The sequence below is a fragment of the Athene noctua genome, chromosome 14 (genome assembly GCF_965140245.1).
Source record: "Athene noctua chromosome 14, bAthNoc1.hap1.1, whole genome shotgun sequence".
NCBI lineage: Eukaryota > Metazoa > Chordata > Aves > Strigiformes > Strigidae > Athene > Athene noctua.
The window spans coordinates 12,629,863-12,650,542 of NC_134050.1; the positions used below are offsets into that span (position 1 = coordinate 12,629,863).

General features: G+C 42.8%; 2 protein-coding genes across 6 annotated transcripts in view; both read left to right on the forward strand.

The window, feature by feature from the left end:
* DENND5A (DENN domain containing 5A) overlaps positions 1 to 6,352 on the forward strand; it is a 68,433-nt gene extending 62,081 nt beyond the window's left edge. For all 5 annotated transcript variants that reach the window (XM_074917789.1, XM_074917791.1, XM_074917792.1 and 2 more), the window contains 5 exons: positions 117 to 298; positions 1,161 to 1,243; positions 2,513 to 2,636; positions 3,665 to 3,833; positions 4,543 to 6,352. In XM_074917789.1, the coding sequence (XP_074773890.1) occupies positions 117 to 298; positions 1,161 to 1,243; positions 2,513 to 2,636; positions 3,665 to 3,833; positions 4,543 to 4,726 (742 nt within the window). In that variant the 3' untranslated portion in view covers positions 4,727 to 6,352. The remainder of the gene's footprint in view (positions 1 to 116; positions 299 to 1,160; positions 1,244 to 2,512; positions 2,637 to 3,664; positions 3,834 to 4,542) is intronic.
* Positions 6,353 to 13,267: 6,915 nt separating this feature from the next.
* Positions 13,268 to 20,680, forward strand: part of SCUBE2 (signal peptide, CUB domain and EGF like domain containing 2) — a 44,474-nt gene continuing 37,061 nt past the window's right edge. Inside the window, exons 1-4 of the mRNA XM_074918641.1 lie at positions 13,268 to 13,313; positions 14,234 to 14,476; positions 16,517 to 16,639; positions 17,086 to 17,211. Of these exons, the coding sequence (XP_074774742.1) occupies positions 13,268 to 13,313; positions 14,234 to 14,476; positions 16,517 to 16,639; positions 17,086 to 17,211 (538 nt within the window). The remainder of the gene's footprint in view (positions 13,314 to 14,233; positions 14,477 to 16,516; positions 16,640 to 17,085; positions 17,212 to 20,680) is intronic.

Genomic DNA, 20,680 nt, shown 5'->3' on the forward strand with positions numbered 1-20,680 from the left:
TTCTAATAACTACACCAGCAGAATTTGGGGTTTATGCAACTACAGCTGGAAGTCTTTGGCATGGAATTGAATCTGTGTTGAAGTGCTTGATCCACATATATTCTTTATGTTCTTAGGTTTCCTTGTGGAAGGTGGCTTGGGAAAGGAATGGATGATGGCAGCTTGGAGAGGATCCTGGTGGGAGAGTTGCTGACTTCACACACTGAGGTTGATGAGCGGCAGTGCCGAACCCCTCCGTTGCAGCAGTCACCAAGCATGATCAGAAGATTTGTCACTATATCGCCAAACAATAAGCCAAGTCAGTGGTGGGGGATGGCTTGTCTTGTAGTGTTCTGCATTATTGCCTGAGGAGAGCTGCTTGCAAACAGAACTCTAAGTTTTCTTGTATTTTAGAACTGTAGCTTGAAGAGGACCTGTGAAACTTCCTTAGTCCCAACTCCCTGCTCAGAGTCTGGCTAACTTCCAAATTACAATCCTGGGCAATCTGTTCTACCTATTCAAGTTTTGAAAGTCTCCAAGGATGGAAGGAAGATGTCTCTGGACTCCTGGTCCAGTGCTTAGCTGCCCTAGTTGTGTTTTCTGTGTTCTTGTCCCTTATCTGTGGATTGAATGATATGGAGGAAGGTAGAAATTTGCTGTCCTGTCTCCCATCCATGGATGAAAAAGCTTGCTAGTGGTTTCTGTTCATGGACTTCAATTTTCTGTTGAGATCACTGTTCTGGGATTGTCTTATCCCTGATAAATCAGGTGGTTACTTTGCTCCCAAGCATGCCTGGGTTTACAGTGAAACTGTCACAGGAAACATTTCCAGGACGCCCAGATTTGGTCATCCTAATCAAAGCACAGCTCCTTTTTAGCTTTGGGCCTTGGTCTGAACATTCACCTGACATGTAAAGCTCTTTCCCAGCTGTTGTTGTGTTGAAACACCACAGTGTTAACTTCGATATAAAACCAGACAATCTCCATTTATACCTTCTCCATGGTAAAGAAAAGTAAACTTGGATTTCTATTACGGACAGTCCAGCACCTTTTCACTAACATCATAAATTATACTGGTTCATGCTTCTCTTCTTTTTCTGTGGTATGCTTTATCCCTCATGCACAGGTACAGTTTATAAAGCTGTTACAGAGTGACTGGATATTTTTTTTTTATTTTGCAGAGTTAAATACTGGTCAGATACAAGAAGCTATTGGTGAAGCTGTCAATGGTATTGTCAAGCATTTCCACAAGCCAGAGAAGGAGGTGAGGAGGACTTGTCTGTGTAGTGGTACTCCTGTCTTAAAACCCTTACTAGTAAGCATTGGAGAATATATAACAGAAATAATTAAACTGGATGAATAGCCCATCTCTTTGCAAATTCCTTAAGTGGAGCAAAAATGAGATATTGAGTCTACACTGTTGGAATAGTATATCCTCAAATACCTCAGTTTTACTGCTAACTGAAGCATTCTGTTAATTTAAATGTAAACATTCTGGTATTGGCAATTGTGTTATTAGTCAGATTCTGCCAAGGATTCTACCTGTACCACTGTCAAGAGCCTTGCCTCCTGTTTATTTTTTTCTGGATTAACTGACATTTTACATCTACACTGAGAACTAAGTAGGTTTTTTTATGTCTTTTTTCATTATCTTTGCTACTTAAAACATGAAAACCCATGGGCCACTTTAAAAAAAACCAAGAGAAACAAAATAGATTCACACCCAAACACCCACCCCCCCAAGTGGAGCAGAAGTGCTCTCAGAGACTCAAAGACACTTCTATATTATACATGTAATCGTCTTCACTGACACAGCAGTTATTTCCTGAAATGAACTTAAGAAGCATTCTTCTGTCAAACCATTACAATCCAGCCCTTGTGAACCAGGGTGGCGTAGAGCAGTGCTGGCTCCTGTATGGGTATCTCTTGAAAGTCATTAATTTTTTACAAATAGGTCCTCCCATTCCTTCTGCACCTGTCTTTTCTAAGTTCAGTATAGCATGGCAAGTTCATACCCGGTATAATTCTGGTTGATGATCACATTTACACAGTAATCTCAAGTGGTCATGCACTGGTTTTGCAAAATATTATCTACCATCATGTTATAAAGAAGAATTTGATTTTTTTTCTGAGGTTTAAAAATTGCACTGACTTTTGGGTTTTTTTGACAAGCAGTCTGAGGCACTGGACCTGTGATCTTTATTACTTAGTAAAAGGGGAAAATATTTTCTTAATTTTCTGTACAGTGGCCATGATCTTTATCTTGCCTTTTCACATCTTCATTTGATGACAACGAGGCCCTGAGACTGTTTTCTTCAGCCTCATTCTTAGAGAGGTCAACACATTTTTGAATGCTTAGGACTTGTGAGAACTGGGCCATCTTTTTGGGGGCCACTGTTTGATAGTAGACTGTAATTTTGGGCATCTCTTTGTTTTAAAACTGGTTTCAGTAATAGATGCATGAAACACTTTTGTGTCCCAGACTTCCAAACTGAGAGAATAAGCGCATGTGCTTTCTATGTGTGCTTGGCAGAGAGGCAGTCTGACACTGTTGCTGTGTGGAGAAAGTGGACTTGTTTCAGCTCTCGAGCAAGTGTTTCAGCATGGATTTAAATCACCGAGACTCTTCAAAAACGTCTTTATTTGGGACTTTTTAGGTAAGTGGGAGGAAGACATACCAGAGTCTGTTTGTGTCTTTGAAATATATTTGTGTTCCTTATCATTGCCACTGTGTCTCAGCTGGTGTGAACAGTGTGCTTCTTGGAGGCATCTCAGCAGCTGAATTGCCATAAGAGCTCTTATCTCCTCGTACTGTTAAGAGAAAGAGCATCTGTCTTCTGCCAAGTTGACACTGTACTTAATACAGTAACTGGACTTTGTCCTTCTAGCAGTAATAGTGTAAAACAAAATTTCTTAGTGAGGAAGAATTGTTTAACTAAGGTGGTGAATTGACATATGGTAACCTTGTTCTTAATTGAGCATAGTAAAAGCAATAAATCACATTTTTAAGAGGCTGAGTTACCTTACAAAGCACAATGGATGGATGTAGTGCTGTTGGGACTTACTAGATGTTGTAATAAAAGGGTTATAAGCGTACATTTTTCACACGGTGGTCTAGATCCTTTAACACAGAGCTGAATAAACCAACTGAGTACACGAACACCTTTTAGAAAAGGGTTTATTTTTAATAGCATTTCTGTGTTTTGAATAGGTACTTTGACATGACTTTTCCTTATGTCATCATTTTACCATAACATCTCAAAACTCAGCAGATACGAGAACCTATTTAGCACTGTTCAGAGAGAAGGAAGTGGAATCCCAGTTTTACACATGGGGAACACAGGACTAAATCAAACAAAAAAAGCAATGCTTAAATGTAATCATTCAGGAAATTCATGGACGAGCTTTGAGTCTAGTCCTTTCAACTTTTAACTGTCCCCTCCATGATGCAGACACTCATGCTGATTTGCCAATGGTCTGATATGACTGTCAGGTAGCCGTATGGATTTGTAAGCATGCTTACAGGGCAGGCATTATACTGAGGTGGTATAAAATTTAATCATCTAAATTTGAAGGTCACAGTGCCTAATTATTTTATTCCAAGCACAGGAGAACGATATTTCAGATATTTTAGGGCTACTATATGCACTGATAAAGCTTAATTATCTCCCACCATTCTTTTAAGAAAAAGCACAAACGTACTATGAGACCCTTGAGCAGAATGAGATGGTCCCAGAAGAGAACTGGCAGACAAGGGCCAGGAATTTCTGTCGCTTTATCACTGCTATCAACAACACCCCAAGAAATATTGGGAAGGATGGCAAGTTTCAGATGCTGGTGTGTCTTGGAGCCAGGTATAGAGAAACTTCTATTGTTGTTGTTATTGATATTTTAATAAAATGAGAAGAATGTTGGATATTAGTAAGATAAAGCCACACAGCTGCTGGGTTGTGCAGTTTGACTATTACTTATACAGTTCTTTGACATAACTAAGGTAGGATCAAGGGAACCATGCCCTGACTGAGTTCTTAGGCATGTGAAATGTGGGAAGTCTGAGATACAAAAGTGAGTATCCCAAAGAGCTGAGCAGCTGAATGAAGAGAGAAAGGTAGTAGGCTGGTGTGAATAGCCTCCCTCTCATGTACAGCTATCAAGGTCAGAAGATAGAAACAGAAAAGCATCCATCAGTGAGGCCTCTCCAGTTAATGGCTGGGTGAACTCCCCACCCTCCACCTACTCACTGTAGGAGGTGGGTAGGAGGGAAGCTGGGACCACAAAGGCAGTGGAGCAGGCTAGTGACTTCGGGCCTCCTTGGGACTCCCAGGCCTTCTGGGAACCATATCTTTTGATGTGGGGGGTGGAAAGCCTAGAACTGTGTCTCTCACTGATGCTTCCTACTTAAACAAGTTCCACAGACAGTTACTCCCCCTTCCCTGTCTTAAAAATATGCAGAGAAGATGGTAGGCCTGTTTAGAAGGCGAAGAATAAAACTCACGTCAGTGAAAACGAGAAATTAACTTGGATTTATTTTTATTTCCAAATTGCAAATTGCCACTTTGTCAGAGACCACCTTTTGCATCACTGGATCGCCCTGCTTGCAGACTGCCCGATTACAGCCCAGATGTATGAAGACATAGCACTGATTAAGGATCATACTCTTGTGAATTCTTTGATTCGAGTGCTGCAGACCTTACAGGAGTTCAACATTACGCTGGAGGCATCTCTTGTCAAAGGAATCGATATTTGACCTCTTGTCCCACAGGAAAAACTATCTTTTTTTTTAAAAAAAAGGCAACAAGAAGTGAATCTCATTAGTATGCAAAATGTTCTGTCTGCCAGTACATTGTATCGTGAACTTGTTCATGGCCCTAAAATGCAACTTTGACTTTTCTTGAAGGAAACTCCAAAAATAGTACAGGCAAATGGATGGAAGCTGTAAACTCAATGTAAAAAAGAGGATTTTGGTATAAATCTATTTTAGAGTTTATTTGCTGATTTGCTTTTTACACACTTTCATGTGAAAGAGATAGAGATGAGTATTGTGCAGCTTATTTTAAAGCTGCAGTATTTCCTTGCCATAGAAAATGTGCAGTGAGCCTTTCAGCATTCTGTGAACTTGCCGTCAGATATGCTGTATGTCATAGACCCCAATGTATACACTCCATTTCTGCTGAGAAGGTCATTCTATAGTTTTTAAACTAATATTTTATATATTAACATTATTACCAATGTTTGATTTTTAACGTATTGGATCATGTTTTGCTGCAAGGGAACTACAAATCTGATGTGTGCTTTTTTTTTTTTTTTAATAACTCCAAAGCACTGATTTGTCAACAAATCGTTTTTTCCTTTATTTTTGTTGTCAGTATTATTTTTAGTGAAATCCAGGAGACTGAACCGTGAAATGTGCAGAGATCAAAGTAATATTTTTCATATTGGTACGTAATTGCACAGAAGAAATTAAGCGTGTTTTTTAACTGATGTTTTTTATTTATTTAACCTATCATTGTGTTTTGTAAGTTTTGTCTTTAAAAAAAAAAAAATCTTCTATGATACAACTGGCTGTATAATGTTGCAATTCAGAATTTACAGTGCAGCCCACTTAAATGAAAAACCTGGAATAATTGTTCATAACACAAAAATGTTTCCACTTGAACCAGCCTTTTGAAGTTTGCTATATGGTTGCTGCTGGTAATTCTCTTAACCGCTAATAAAGAGGGACATGAGTTCCCCAAATGCCAGATGACTAAATAAAGATGTTTATGCCCCCATGAAATAATAATGGAATACCTTACTAACAAATAATAAGGATTTCATAATTTTTCTGAAAAGACAGTGAGTAGTAAGGTTTTTTCTTTTCCTCTTGAATGAATATGCCTTTGGTCGTGTTGTCACAGTCTGCTTCATTTGGGATGCTTTTGTTTTTAGCGGAGAAAGCTTTAGTCCACTTTTACAGTAAAACACAAATGTTTTGAAAGCTTCATTTGTTGGAGATCTGGAACTTGGCAGATGCCTAAAGGCATCTCTGTTCATTTGAATACTCTGATAAAAACCTCTTTGAACTGAGTATGTGACTTAAGAACAGGCTGATTTATCAGCGTCACAAATTACTGTACAGAAATTCAGGCCTATGTATTTAAGAGGTCTCCACTGTATAAACTTATCTCAGTATTGTCTCTCTTTTGAGAAGCAGAGTCCAGTTTTTTCAGTTCATACAATGTTGTAGCACCTTTTCTTTATCTGCAGCTTAGTCATATCTTGTGATAGTTTTATTTCCATAATTTATAAGTATAGCACATGTATTAAATTTTTGACTATTTTTACTTTTGTCCTATTTATTTCATTATTAAACTGAGAAGTTCCTTTGTCACTACTCATCAGAGCAAGATTCTTTTTTGATTTCACAGTAGCATTAGAAAGATGCAAGGGCCGTGTCCAAGCCACTCCTCATGCTGGGTGTGAACTTTCTTTCACAGTCTGGGTCTTACAGGAGCATTTCACAGAAGTGTTTTGTGTGTGCAGATTTGGTTTTGTTGTTTTTTTTCTCTGGAAGGGAAAAGATAAAGTAGATGTACTTTATTCTAAGAATTTAATGTATTCAACTTAATATGTTGGGATAATCTTTATACACTTGCCCCGAATAGCTTGTTTATGTATTAATAATAGAAAAAAAAAAAATTTTTACAGTGTTTTTGGCTGTATTTAAGATGACTTTGCGAGGCCTGTGTATTTCACAGGGAATATGTCTATATAAGAAAGGAGAGTTGGATTAATTATTTTGACTTTAACGGATCTGTTGATCCTGTTAAAACCATATCTCATAGTATTAAGTATGGATTAATTTTACCTTGTATGAGGTAATCAACCCTGAATTAAGGTTCTTTTGGGTTTTTTTCTTTACCCAAGTTCACATAGTGGGGCATGATACCATTGGTTTAATGGCTTGCTTTGGTGTGGATCTTTCTGGCCTGATAATGACAGTGATCCCTGCGATGGACATAGGCTGGCATCTGCTGGTTCCCAAGTGGTGGCTTCTTTGGCTGGTGGCACATGAAGATGTCCATCAGTGACAGCACCGTGTGTGCTCGCTGTCCAGATGCAAACGGAAGGTGCAGAAGTCATCTTCCCAGCTCCTCAGTTACGTTATTTTCACAGGAAAGACCTTTGTGATAGACCCTTCTTCCTTCTCTCACAGGGGGTCTGTGCTTAATCCTATTAGGATTCAAACACTTTTTGCTGTGGACTTGCAAGTCTGGAATAATTTGCTCCACTGAAGGACCAGTAGAAGGTTCTGAAATGCAGCAGAAAAAAATGGTTTTGTTGAATCCAGAGGCAGCCAAGGAAGACTGAGGTATTAAATACAGCTCTGTGGTAGCCTGTGCTAGGGTTTTGGGAAGAGAGTTGGCTGGCATATCTAAGAACAGTTCAGTCTGTGGTAGCAGCCGTAATCTCTACCACTGTTCAATGTTTACCACAAACTGACCTAGCATCATTGATGTAGCTAGTGTCAGTCCCACGGAATAACGTTAGGATCCAGCATTTGCTCCTTCCGTGTCATTCTGCTGACCTGGATGGCTCTGTATAAGAACAAGTGGTGTAGTCAGCATCTTTTACTCTTTAATAGAGCTTTGTAAAGTCCATCTCCCTTTTTAAAAACTTGTATTGCATTTTTTGTTCAAAAATGAGCTATAGAATAATGCAATTGTAACCTTTTTTTCCTGTTAATTTTCTAAAATAAGGGAGCAGGTTTGGTAGGTGCAGGTTAACGTGGCTATGCTGTTTTGGTTTTTGTTCTTTTTTTGGTAACAGTTAATGGGAAAAGATAGGGGTTTTTTAACAGCACACATGCATTCTGTACAGAGAAATATAATGATAAAAAATAAGTAGTTTATAATGCATTGAATATGTAGTGCTAAATTGGCCAAACATGTTTACAGGCTGATACGTGTTTTTAGGGAAAAAAACGTCTCACCTACCAACTGTTTATGCTTCTTTGATTAATGCTGTCAGAGTTGATACAATGATACTTTATAGAAAAAGAAAACGCAAATTAATAAAAACTTGATTTAAATGTAATGAAATACTATGATGATAAGTTTATACAAAAAAAAGTCTTTACCTGCCACAAGCTTAATCATCTGGCATTCTGTAGCTGAAAACATATTTGTGAACTGAAGACTATTCCACAACTTTTTCCATTCTGAAGTGTATTTTTGAATTTGTTCAAATGGGACCTACTAGCTGAATGATCCGTATTTTTGATGTGTTTTGAATTCATGAATATGTTAAGATTTCTGCAGTGAAACTATTCAGAGTTAACTTTTTCTGTATTGTCAAATAATTTTTGTTCGTAGTGCAAGATACTATAGGATACTTGAAAATACTTGAAGATATTGTACACGTACTTCACATCTTTGTAGTTCTTTATACCTAGAGATTGGCTGTTAAACTAAGATAAAACATCAATACCTTATAAACTATATATTTTACTACATGGGGAAATCACTGGCTTGGTTTTTTAAGGGTGGACATTGAAGTTCACTTTATAATGACAAAACCGGGTACTGTTTTCCTTTTTTATTTTTCTGTGACGTTTTAATCCATTGGACATTAAATGTGAATTGGATATACAAAAGTTTTACAGGTGTAGGTCATTTGCTGAATTGCAATAAAATTTGTCTTCTAACATGAAAAATAGCATTAATGTGCTATTTTCAAAAGCCCCTTACTATAATTTGGCTAATCATCTTTTCTTCTTGGCCTGACCGCAGGTATGTATGGCACTTTAGTGTCTGATTTCAGGAGACATTTTTTGTGCAGTTTTGTACCTTTGTACCTTGCAGTTTTTGTAGCCTCCTCGCAAGAGATTGTTGTTGGTCAGGCTGCCATCAGTGGAAGAGATGCCTACTCAATAATCAGGGAATGGGGAGAGCAGAAAGGCAAAGGGACTAATGCAGATCTTGGAAAGTGTATGTAAGTACACACACACATATATGCTGCTATTTATATTACTTTTTTCCTGCCTTAGAATGACTTTTGATCCTAATAACCAAATTTGGCGGAGGTCTCCAAATTTTATGTTCTGAAAAATACAATTAGTCGTTCCATACAGAAAAGCAGGAATTATTGGAAATGTAACTACCTTCAAATACAAATACTTAAACACAAGGTTAAGTGAGAAAGTAGCACTGTCCTCGATCTCCGAGGTTCTGACATCTGTGGCACACATGTGTGCCCAAGCATTATTGCCTACACTGCCTGTTTCCTACTTTTTTAATTCCATCTCTGCCCAGGGTGAGATCTAACTTAACAGATAGTCCCACGGGGGGAGTTACTGGGTGAAGGGATTGTACTGGCACAGAGGCAGAAGTATTGTTCCTTCCCTCTCCATTCAGTCACTTTTTGAATGATTTGTTCCAATGTAGTGGAGCCCTATGTAGTGGTTCATTAGATACCGCTCTGCTTATCTCACCTTGAAACTGGTTCTGCCTGCCTTGCTGTATATTAAATCTAGCTTTTAGATTTGAGCGGAGTAGTAAACAAATGTGAGTGCAACTCATTTGTGGTTATGCTTTTGTAACTTTTCTGCTGCCTATGTTCTGTAAGTTTTTATATGTCAGTTGTGTGAGAAGCAGGAAGATCAAGTCATTTTTACTTGCTTTCATCCCCTGCTTCATCCAACATGCACTCTCCAGGGGGTTGGACAAGATGACCTCCAGAGGTCCCTTCCAACCTGTCACTGGTTCTGCAGTTTCTCCCCATGTGCAGTGACAGGAACAGGTAAGAAGGCTGAATGCCACTTCCCCCATGTTGTACGGTTTGTGTCATTCCTTTGTAGCCCAGTGTCTTCAAAGAAGAGCTCATCCTTCAGGTGCACTATTTTTCCTGTCTTTTTAGGGAGCTGCCCTCTCTTTTGTCAGTTATAGCCGAAGAGACTTGTTTATTCTTCTGACCTGCATGTTAACAATGGCTAACTTCTGCTTTGACAAATATCTGTTTTGAAGCTGACAAACACAGAAGGTAATTTTCTCAGCCTGGGAACAGTGGTTCAAGTTATGGCTGTTCTGAAGTAGGTGGGGTTCACTCTGCGTCAGCCTGCATGAGATCATCTTTGGATGTTTTATACAATTGGGGAAAATGTGAAAGGGAAGGCATTTGATCATTATTTGGAGGTAGCTCTGCTTCCTTTACCTCTCTTTGTTTCTCCCCCTACATATGCCCTGGTGTGTGGTGGAGTCTTTTTTTTTTTCTTTTTTTTTTTTTTAAGCAAAGCAAAATAAAAAAAGTTAAGATCTCTCCTGGGGGAACCACATCAGTCTACCTGACGGTGATTCTGCACTACTAACAACTAATGGTATCATCTCATGGGCTCACTGGGGGAGATGCTGAGAGGGTGAGCACAGCCTGCCCCGTGCTCTGATGAGGTGGTGCAGGTGGCCTGAGCCTTGGGCAGGGCTAGGGGGGTGCAGATGTGAACTCGGTACCTGCTGCCCGGTGTGCTGCGCTGCTGGGAGATGCCAAACCTGCTGCTCTTGGAACTGAGATCATCTCAGTTCCCTGGGCTTGTTAGACCCGCTGCTTCTGATTCCTCTGCAGGGCGCCACGGGGATGGATGTGGGGCAGGCCTGGATGGAGCTGTGAGGTAAGCGCAGCTTCAGAAACACATCCACTTCATCACAGGTGGCATCGAATCTTTCAGACTTCCTGGAAGGGGATAGAACAAAAAGAAGAGGGGCCTTGGTGAGCGGAGTGTTTTGCGCAACTGCTGGGTTGACAGTACTTTCCAAATGTCAGGTCTGAGGTGGTTTTATAGAAGGTGATGCTCGTTAATGTTGAAGAGAAGAATTTGTGAGCTAGGCAATGATTATTGACTAACTGGTCCAAGCCCGTGGATCTAGAAATGTACTTGTGTTATGATTTGTCATAGTGATGACTTGAAAGGTTCTCACAAAGAAATACAAATGTCAGAGAGCTTCACCAGGCAAGTCTTTATAAATTATTTTATGTAGCAAAAAGTCTTCTTTTTCCCTATGAACTCAAAGATGTATGTTCATTAATAGAGCAAATTGTATTTAGTCCTGCAGTGAACAGCAGCTGTTCTTCATTTCAGTGACAGTGGCATTTTAAGAATCAGATCCTACAACATTTAAAATATTACTGATGGATCTGATGTTTATTTCAGTGAAGTTTTTTTCTACCAGTGGCATAAAAAGACTTAGGCAAGGAGTATAAATTGCTTAAGAGGGTCTTTTAGACTCCTTGTGACTGGAGGAACCCCAGATTTCCTATCTGAGATTAACAGGTCCTGCTCCCAAGGAAAGCCAGTGATAAATTGTAAAACTGAGTGCTGATTACTGACGATGTGTTATCGTACATAGAACTCAACAACCTCTTTGGTATCTTGGAAGACCCTTGGAAACTAGGATGGGAAGTGTAAGTGCAAAAGTTTGAATGATTTATTTCAAAGGAAAACGATTGTTCAAAACCCAGTGTACATAACGGAGATGAGTAAGACTTAAAAGTACATCTCTGAGACATAATGTGTGAAAAGGTTTGGAATAATGAAATATTTGAAAGTATTTCCTCACTTGTTGATCTGCCCCTTTCTCTTTTTTTGTTCTGCCACCTTCCCCTGCCACCCAGGTGTTCTGTGCTTTTGTCACAAGCACTCATGGTGCTTGCTTGGTTGTTTAAAATTTCGGGTCAGTATGGTGCACTGTTGCTCAGCCCAGCAGACCCACTATTTCTCAATACATTCAAGTACGAATGAAATGGAAATCTAGATGTCTTCAAATGTTTGCTTATCATTAAATAATAAAATTTAACAAGGATTTAGAAAGCATAAAGCAATTTTTATCCCAAATTTTCAGACAGAAATATTCAACCCAGGAGACAGGTGCAGAGTTTCTGGAACAGTTTTTGCATCCAACTGCTCTGTGGCAGCTTGGTCTGGATCTTGCAGTGTGAGGCAGCTTTGAGTGATACTTAATGTGGAGGCTGGGGGGGTAATTGGGGATCTTGTCTATATGGGAGAGTTGCTTTGGAGCAGCAGGCTGTGTTCATAGCAGTGTTGTGCTGCTGTCGGTCTGAAGAGATGTGACAGCGTTAAGGTTATGAGGTGACACGCACATTGGTACAATTGGATAAAGCAGACAAGTTTTCTGATGTGCAGCCTTTCTCTAAACGTAAACCTGACAAATCTTCCTCTCCCCCAAAGTATCTCTGAAATGTAACTGAATGGGACTCTAGTCCATGAAACATTGAGAAAACTTGGTTCAAGACTGAAATGCTGTATAGTATCTAGATGAGCAAAAACTTTGCTATTGTTTATAGGCTCAGTATGCATAATATATGAAAATATCTTGTTTGCATACACTTCTTGCAGATATTTACCAATAGCAATTTTCCTCCCTAAAACTTCGTGATTTTATTTTTAATTGCTGAAAAAACACTAGCGGTGCTATTTGGGGTCTCTTTCTGTTGAACTGCCCCGGTATGTTTGGTTTTTCTTTCATCATACTTAATTTACTGCTGAAATTGAGTCTTAAGATTTTTTTCTAGCTTCTCTCTCCTGGTAAAGATCTTGTTTCCCAGTGCTGTCATCTGTCACTGTGCTCTTTAGTTGAATAGAAATAGTTAAGAAGGCTACAGAGAGACATCTGAGTTGAGGTCTGAACCTCTGTCTGTTTTGTGTCTTTAAAGAGATATTTTAATGGCAATTCTTCATCATAGATGATCATAACATGGCCATTCTTCATCATAAATGAGTATTATATGTGAAATAATAACTAGGATCTTTCACAAAGCACTTTGAGGTTTTTATATAAGCAATGGTTTAATTAACTAAGATAAATTTAATATTGTTTCCATTTGTTTTCCAAGCTGTGTTGAGATCTTTTGATCTAACTCAGGCTATACTTATGTGTCACTTTATGTTTTAGTTTGCAGAAGTAAATAAGATGCTTTGCTTTTAATGTGTCTCAGAAAGCTTTAGTTGTTTGGGTATACGGCTCTTCAGTGTCTCTTACTGTTTTTTCTGCTACTTTCTTTGTACATAGATTTTTGTCTTCGAATCTTGTGATTAATTTTAGTTAATATTGATCAAGTTCCTTGAGGAACCATCACTGGAAAGTGCCTGAAATACGTTAACAGCTCTTCTGTAAGGTAGCTTGTAGTCACAGGCATTTGGGAGAACTGTTTGTAGAGACACCGTGACTGATATCCCCAGATGAGAGGTGCGTGGATGTGTGCGTTCCCATTGTAAGTATGATTGTTTATTCATGCGATCATGGAAACTGTTGAGAAAGCCTTCATTCGTTTATTACTTTCTGTTGGTAAGGAGAGGCTTGGGGTATGGTGTGGGACTGGAGAATCCTTGGAGTGTTTAATGAGCAGCTTTATGCATTAATAGATGAGTTTGACTGAGACTGAAACCGTCCAGGAGATACAATAGGTTGTTTCTCATTGGATTTTAAAAGAGAATAACTTTGATCATTTCAAAAGCAATGAAGCCTGATGCTCCAGTGAGAAAAGAAAGTGGTAATTTATAGCTACCATTAAGGAAACAAAGACAAAGACTGAGGGAAAGTTTCACTCTGAAGATTTACTAATGTGTATAAACCACCCTTACAACTAGAAATAGCTTGGTATTTCTCACAGAAGGAAACAAAGGGGGGAAAAGGCGGCGAAATGGGGATGGGAGGGAGGGGTTGAAGAGAATACTGCCTGCTTTCGCGTACACCCTGAAAGGTCAAACAACATTAGGAAAATATAATTTCAGTGAATTTCCTAATGGATGGGCCACTTCTACCTGCCAGAGGGAGGACGGCTGTGGCTGTGGCTGGGAAGGGAGGTGGATGGGGTGGGGGGGGAGGTTCTGGTACAGCCTTCCGACGGGGGCTTCAGGCGCTGCAGGGGGGTGTAATTACCTGGTGAAAGTTTTAACACTGTCTTTTTGAAGAAACGCACGCAAGGCTGGAGTGCGTTGTGTATACGTGGGTCGTGAGAGGATGGAGGCATCCGGGCCCCCTGCACGGGCTTGTCCCTACTCGAAGGAGACCGTTTTACCGAGCACCGCTTCAAATCCACTTGCTGCTGGCACCGCCGCCCCGGCTGTGAGGTGCTGCTGTCCCTCGGGAGGCGCCGGCTCTGCGGGCCGTCTGTGTTTAGGGTGTCGCGCAGGTGTCTGAGCGCCGGGGCCGCGGCTGAGGGGCTGTGGGGGGGTGCGCTCGGCGCCTGGGGGCGGCCCGCCCAGCCCCCGCCGCCGGTCGAGGCGGGCCGCCCGCCCGCAGACGCCTCCCCCCCGCCCCCCCCCGCCGCCGTATCCGCCGCCTCCTCCCGCCCGGCGGCGGCAGCAGCAGCCGCCCCAGCGCAGCCGCCGCCGCAGCGCCATCGATGGGGTCCGGCGGCCGCCGCGGCGCGGCGGGTCCGCGGGCGCTGCCGCTGCTGCTCCTGCTGCTGCCCGCGCCCGGCGCCGCCGCCGCGCTGCCCCTGCCCGGTGAGTGCCGGCCGCGCCGCCCGCCCGCCTTCAGCCCTGGACAGCGGCGGGCCCGGGGGGGGCGGCGGGCGGGGGGAGGCCGCCGGCGAGCGAGGGGCGGCGAGCGGGGGGCGGCTGCGGGCGAGCGCTGGTGCCTGGCGGGTGCCGCCTTCCAGGCGGTCCCGGGCACCCGGTTTCACGTCGCGCCTCTGCCGGAGCGGCGGGCGCGTAAACTCGGCGGCTGTCGCGGCTCGGTCTGCCGAGGAATAAACCCGGTAACAGCTCCCGCAGCCTCCTCCGCGCCCGCCTTGCCGCCAGGTCGCAGGCTGCGGTGCTGGCTCGCCGTCTCCCTCCTCCCGGGTCTCTCTTCAGCCCGGGCCACTGGCACTGCATGAGGGGATCTCGCTCCCTCTGCCTGGTGGGTTTTTCCTAGCCCTCTTCTCCCCGCTTCTCCGTGCGTTAATGCTGGGCTTTCCAGCCGCCGTTCTTCCCTGCACGCTGCAGACCACCGAGGTTTAGTGTAAAAATAAAACCGCAGAAGGGCCGTTTTGCCGCTGGCGTGAGATGTGTAGGAGGTTCCGTGTGAAGCAGCCCCGCTCCCTGCTGTGCTCTCGGGGACTCGCCTCGCCGGGGCAGCGCGGCCAGCACATGCGGCTCATGCTCCCTTCTGCCCACCTAATGCTCCTTCTGCCTTTCCTTGCCCGCCCATCCTTCCCTCCTGCCCCGTCTACCCGAGCCCCACTAGCTGGAGGCCCCTCAGCGTTCCCTGCACCCCTCCTTGCATGACCCGCTCGCTCAATTCACCGCGTCCCCTATTTCTTAGCGGCTTGACTTCTCCGTTTGGGAGGGAGCGGGTCCCGCGGCGCTCCGGCTGTTTTCCACCTTCCCTTCTGGAGGTGATGGGCGAGGACCCCAGCGCCGCGCACCTGAGAGCCACTGCTGCTCCAAGCACTGGCTCTTTGCCTTGTTTCCCACTGCCAAACGCCACGAGGAATTAAAACTACACTAATGCTTTCTGAAGTTGGCAACTGCTGCCTTACCTACAGGCGTATTTTGTGTTTGGGGAAAAAAAAAAAAAAAAAAAGATATGAATGCTATAATTGTAAATGGGAGAGGCGCTGGCTGAAATTCCCCGTCAGAAAGTGATCCCCACTGTAAAAAGTGGCTATTTAAGTATTCACCTTCTGCTGATACTCCTGCAATTCACCCTGTTATTTTATGAGTCACTTTTTGTACCTATGTGGGGTGCTGCCTCTGCAAATCTTCCTTTTAGCCAGTTGCTGGAAATCTTCCTGTTTCTGTGTTCGAATTCTCTTCTGCTGTATGGAAAGCTTCTGCTGATGTCTTTTGCTGCCCGTAACTTTTCTTCCTCTTCTTCTGTCTACACTTCTTCATCTCCAGGACTTCCTCCTGTTGGTGTTTCCCTTTCTCCTCATTTCCTCTGCTCTGAAGTTTCCACCTGGATATTTTGCTTCAGTATGCCGTGCTTTGTGATGGCTGGCCAGGTGATTTGGCAATGCTGCTCACCAGATACTATTCTTGTATTTAAAAAAATTGGCATTACTTCTAAATTATACATCTGTTTAATGGTAAGTCAGTCTTTTAACGTGTTGGTGGTGACTTTGAAAGTGCATTTCTGTAAACTGCCCTTGTTAGTTGAAAAATCATTGGGCTTCCTGAGGGTGATGTCACAGATGTAACTGGTTTTTATTAACTAGAAAGATTAACATGAATCTCTGATGGTTCTCTAATGAATTTCTGTAAAACTGGCAGCTAAATCTGATGGAGGCTCTAGCCCCTAGTAGATTGGTTTGGATGTGTTTATAAGTGGGTACAAAAGCTTATCTGAATTCCATAAAAATATATTTATATGCAGGTAGAGCATTATCCAAATTTAAGCTCAGATGCAGTCTCTGCATGTTTCTGTCCTGACTCACAAGTGTGTATAATACGTGCACACACACCCCAACAGGTGCCCAGCCTCGCGTCATCTCCTCAGTGGTGTGTACCTGCCCTCTTCTCCACCTTCTGACATCCCTTATGAATCTTCTCTTTGCACAGATGTGGACGAATGTGCCCTGGGGCTTGATGACTGCCACCCAGATGCTATTTGTCAAAACACTCCGAAGCTGTACAAGTGCATGTGCAAAGTGGGTTACACTGGTGAAGGGAAGAAATGTGAAGGTAAAGTGATGGAAGTGCTATGCTCTGCCTATGTCAGCATGAGGTATTTCTAAGAAGATGGGGCTATTAAAAGTAATGACTTAGAATATGGAGGATGATTTTAAGTCAAAATAGTCATTGTTTCTTCACTTGATTTACTTATTGTTTACAAAATCAGAGGCAAAGGTATTACATGGCTTTTCACCTAGTAATATCATTTGGCCTGATAATTACTTTGTTGTTTAATCAGCAATATTAAAAACTCTGAAGTAAAGCTACGTGGAAATCTCTGGGCATTTTGTCACTCTTTAGAAACGTTCAGCAAGTAATGTGTTAAGTATAGTCTTTTTGCAAGATAGTGATGATTTTGGGCAGCAGTTGCTGCTCACATTTTCACAGTAGCATCTCTAACTGTCTATAACACTTAAGCAAGCAGCCATCATGTTGACTTTTGCTTTATTCCTTAGACATTGATGAATGTGATAATGACTTCAACGGAGGCTGTGTCCACGAGTGTTTCAACATTCCAGGAAATTACCGCTGCACTTGCTACGATGGTTTTATGTTGGCTCATGATGGCCACAACTGCCTGGGTAAGAAGTGTGTTGGTGAGCACTGGGAGTGGTGATGCTGACATAACCCTTTAGCTGCATCCATAGGAAATACACGGCCATCTGCTGGGCCCAATCAGCTCAGCTGGAGAAGAATGTTACATACGGAACTAAGGAATTCCGGTACCATCCCAGTGTGGTTCTTTACTCCTCTGTAAATGAGGAGGATAATTGTGCTAGTTTCTGTTAAGTGCTTTGGATTACAGTGTGTGAAGTGCCATCTGTTATTATGCTGAGTGATTTTATGTAAAAGAACACGTGCTATCATTGTCTTTTCTGTTCCAAAGTTAGTTTAGGATCAGTTCTCAGGTGTGTTTCCAGGCTTAGAAATCTTCTCTCATATATCTATGTATGTATGAGCTTCTCTCTTGCTGGCTGAGTACTTCCTGACATGCAAGCCGTAAGGAAAGGACAATTAGGAGTGTGCAGTAGCTGTGTATGATAGAGACCGCTGAAGTACAGGGGATTAAGCCAAATGCTTGGGAGTTTCCCTGGGTAGTTAGTGTGAAGCAAAGTACAAAACTCTGGAAACGTGTTCCATCCTGTCAACACTCCCTTGACCCCGCATGCACACACTCTCACCCTTTTCTTAATATTTAAGACTTGTATAGTTTCCTTCTTTTTGTGTACCAGCAGGTGAAAATCTTTAAAAATGGGTAACAAGACCTTCTGGTTTTACTGTGATGGTATTCTTCAGCACACAGTGCAGCGGTGTACAGAAATGCATGAGTTACCAGGCTCTTGGCAGTGTGGTATGCTGCTGGAGTTATTTCCCTGGGACAGAGCCTCATGTCCATGAAGCTGTCCTGTTTCCAGGACCTGCACTGGGTACCCTGTGTGGCTCTGTCCTGTGCTGTGCTACCTGTCCTATTCACTTTTTAAGAGATGACTTAAGTTTTTCTCTTGTGCTGCACTGAGTGTGGGTGTGCCCAGGCAGGCTTCCATGCCCATGTCAGTCAGAGGGAAACTTGCTCTCACAGGATAATTTTAAGATTGGAGTTAGCTTGGCTGGGGTATTTCCCGCTCGTGTATAACATATCAGGTCAGGAACCAGCCCATCCCTAGGCTGTATCTTCTGCTGGAACAAATCAGAAAAGCTCTGGAGTCTGCAGTGGGATTGTGCTGGATTTTGCCTGCTGGGAACTTGGCGTGTGCTCACAAGTTAACTCTGTTGCAGTGTAAGTGGAGGAGTCTCTACATTCCAAGTATTTCACTAAAGAAAGAAGTGAGGGAAGCAAAATGTCTGCTGATACTTTAAATTAACAGGGATGCTTTCCTATTTTTCTCCAGTCCATTTGTGTAAACACACAGTGGAGTTCAGTTGAGGTTACCGTGAAGGGCTGACTGGGCATGAACACACTGCCTCTTGCAGTGCCACCAAAGCGTGGATACTCTTTGTATGCAGTAGCCCCTCTAGAGCATGCTTCAGCTGACTGTTGATCAGTAAGACCTAGACATAACTTAGACCAAAATCTACCACCTGTCATGTTACTGGGAAGCTGCTCGATACTGCATGGCAGACTTTTAAAAACATCACTGATGTACAATGAAGTTTTTACCACCAACCTGCCAATTTTGAGATGTGATGTAAATGTTAAATAAATATTTTGGCATGCAGCAAATTGGATCACATCTTTTCTTAATCTGTTTATTTACTTTGTTCAGCCAGGGTTGCCCTTCTCTCACCCTTAGTTTTGAAGATCTCGGCTGTGTGCCTGGGTTTAAGCCAAATAGACAATTACTTGTTGGAAAGAGATGATTTTTTTGAAAGCTTTCCAAGCTCTGTAAGGCACAAACATCTGCTGGAGTTCAAATCTGTAGTACTAAAGAGTCATGGTGGCTGTTTATTCATGATTGTTTGCACATTCACATCACTCTAGAACTCTGAAATACTTTGCTTCTCTGTGATGGAGATATGTCAGCCGCTCTTTTTGCTACAGCAGGTCATTCTTTTGCATCCGATTGGCTTACTCATTGCCTTCAGTGGAAAGTAAATCTGTCGTAATACTATGTTATGCTTCCTACTAAAAGCCTTTCTCTTTCTCCTGTTTCAGAAGACAGCTGTTTTATGCCAGAAATGCTACAATGTTAAATGAAAAGCATTGTACTATTAGTACGGGGACAATGAACAGAACAGGGAACAAACATGATCTTCCATATGAATTTGCAAATGAGACCAGTGCTTTGCCTCAGCAACGCTTTGTCCTGTTTTTTAAAGGACTGAGCATTTTCACTTCGTGTTCAAATTGGCATTTCTGAAAATTAGGGTAGGAAAAATCTTTGCTGGCGGTGGTTACAAAAACCTGCATTTATTAAGGGATAAAATTCCAAAGATTTGGAGGTTGGGATGAAAATCCTGTTGCTCAGAGGTTTATCTGAAGTTTTTCTGTTCTATGTTTTTCTTGGTTATCTTGTGAGCAGAGCCTTTCTATATTCTCTGGTATTGTTGAAGCTCTGAATATTGGAAAATCAACATAAAAACTGTTTCCAGAACTTTTGCTCTTGTCCTTGACTGCAGTCAGGCAACAGAGAAGCAGCCTTGATGGTAAGTGGTGATGACATAGAGTTGAGGGAGGAGAATAATAAATCAAACTGAGCCACGGAACAGATGTGATGTGTGAATTCTAGCTAGAGTGAAAGTAAGGAGCCAGGGGATAGGCTTGGAGCTAAATTTATTTTGAGATTTGTACTTTTCTTGTTCCACCTTTGCTTCAGAGTGGGGAGCTGTGCTGGGTTTGTGTGTGTAGCAGGTGAGAAGGTTACAGCAGTGGCTCCTGTGAGAAGTTTCTCGAAGCTCCTCCAGCTCCAAATCGGACCCACCTCTGCACCAAGGCCAAGCCAATTAGCGATGGTGGCCGTGCCTCTGTGATAACGTATTTAAGAGGGAGGAGGAGTGGGAGTTGTGAGGAGGAGTTGTGAGGACAACTGTGTGAACACTGAGGTCAGTGGAAGGAAGGAGGGGGAAGGGGGGGAGGTGAGGTGTGCCGGAGCAGAGCTCCCCTGTAGCTCAGGGTGGGATGGCAGGGCCACCCCCCTGCCACCTGTGGGGGTCACTGGAAGAGCAGAGCCCCACGTGCAGCCTGTGGAAGACCCTGTGCTGGAGCAGGCAGCTGTGCCTGAAGAAGGCCAGGACTCTGAGGGAAGAAGCCCCCGCTGTTGTAGTTTGGTGCTGGGAGGATGTCAACACATGGGAGGGACCCACGCTGGAGCAGCATGGGAAGTGCTGCGGCCTGTGGGAAGGGCTCATGTCAGAGAAAGTTCCTGGAGGACTGTGTCCTGTGAGAAGAACCCCATGCTGGAGTAAGGGAAGAGTGAGTGTGAGGAGTCCTCCCTCTGAGGAGGAAGGAGCAGCAGAGGCAATGGGTGATGAACTGACTGCAAGCCCCATTCCCTTCCCCCTGCGCTGCTGGGGGGAAGCAGGTAGAGAAATCAGGAGCAAAACTGAGCCCTG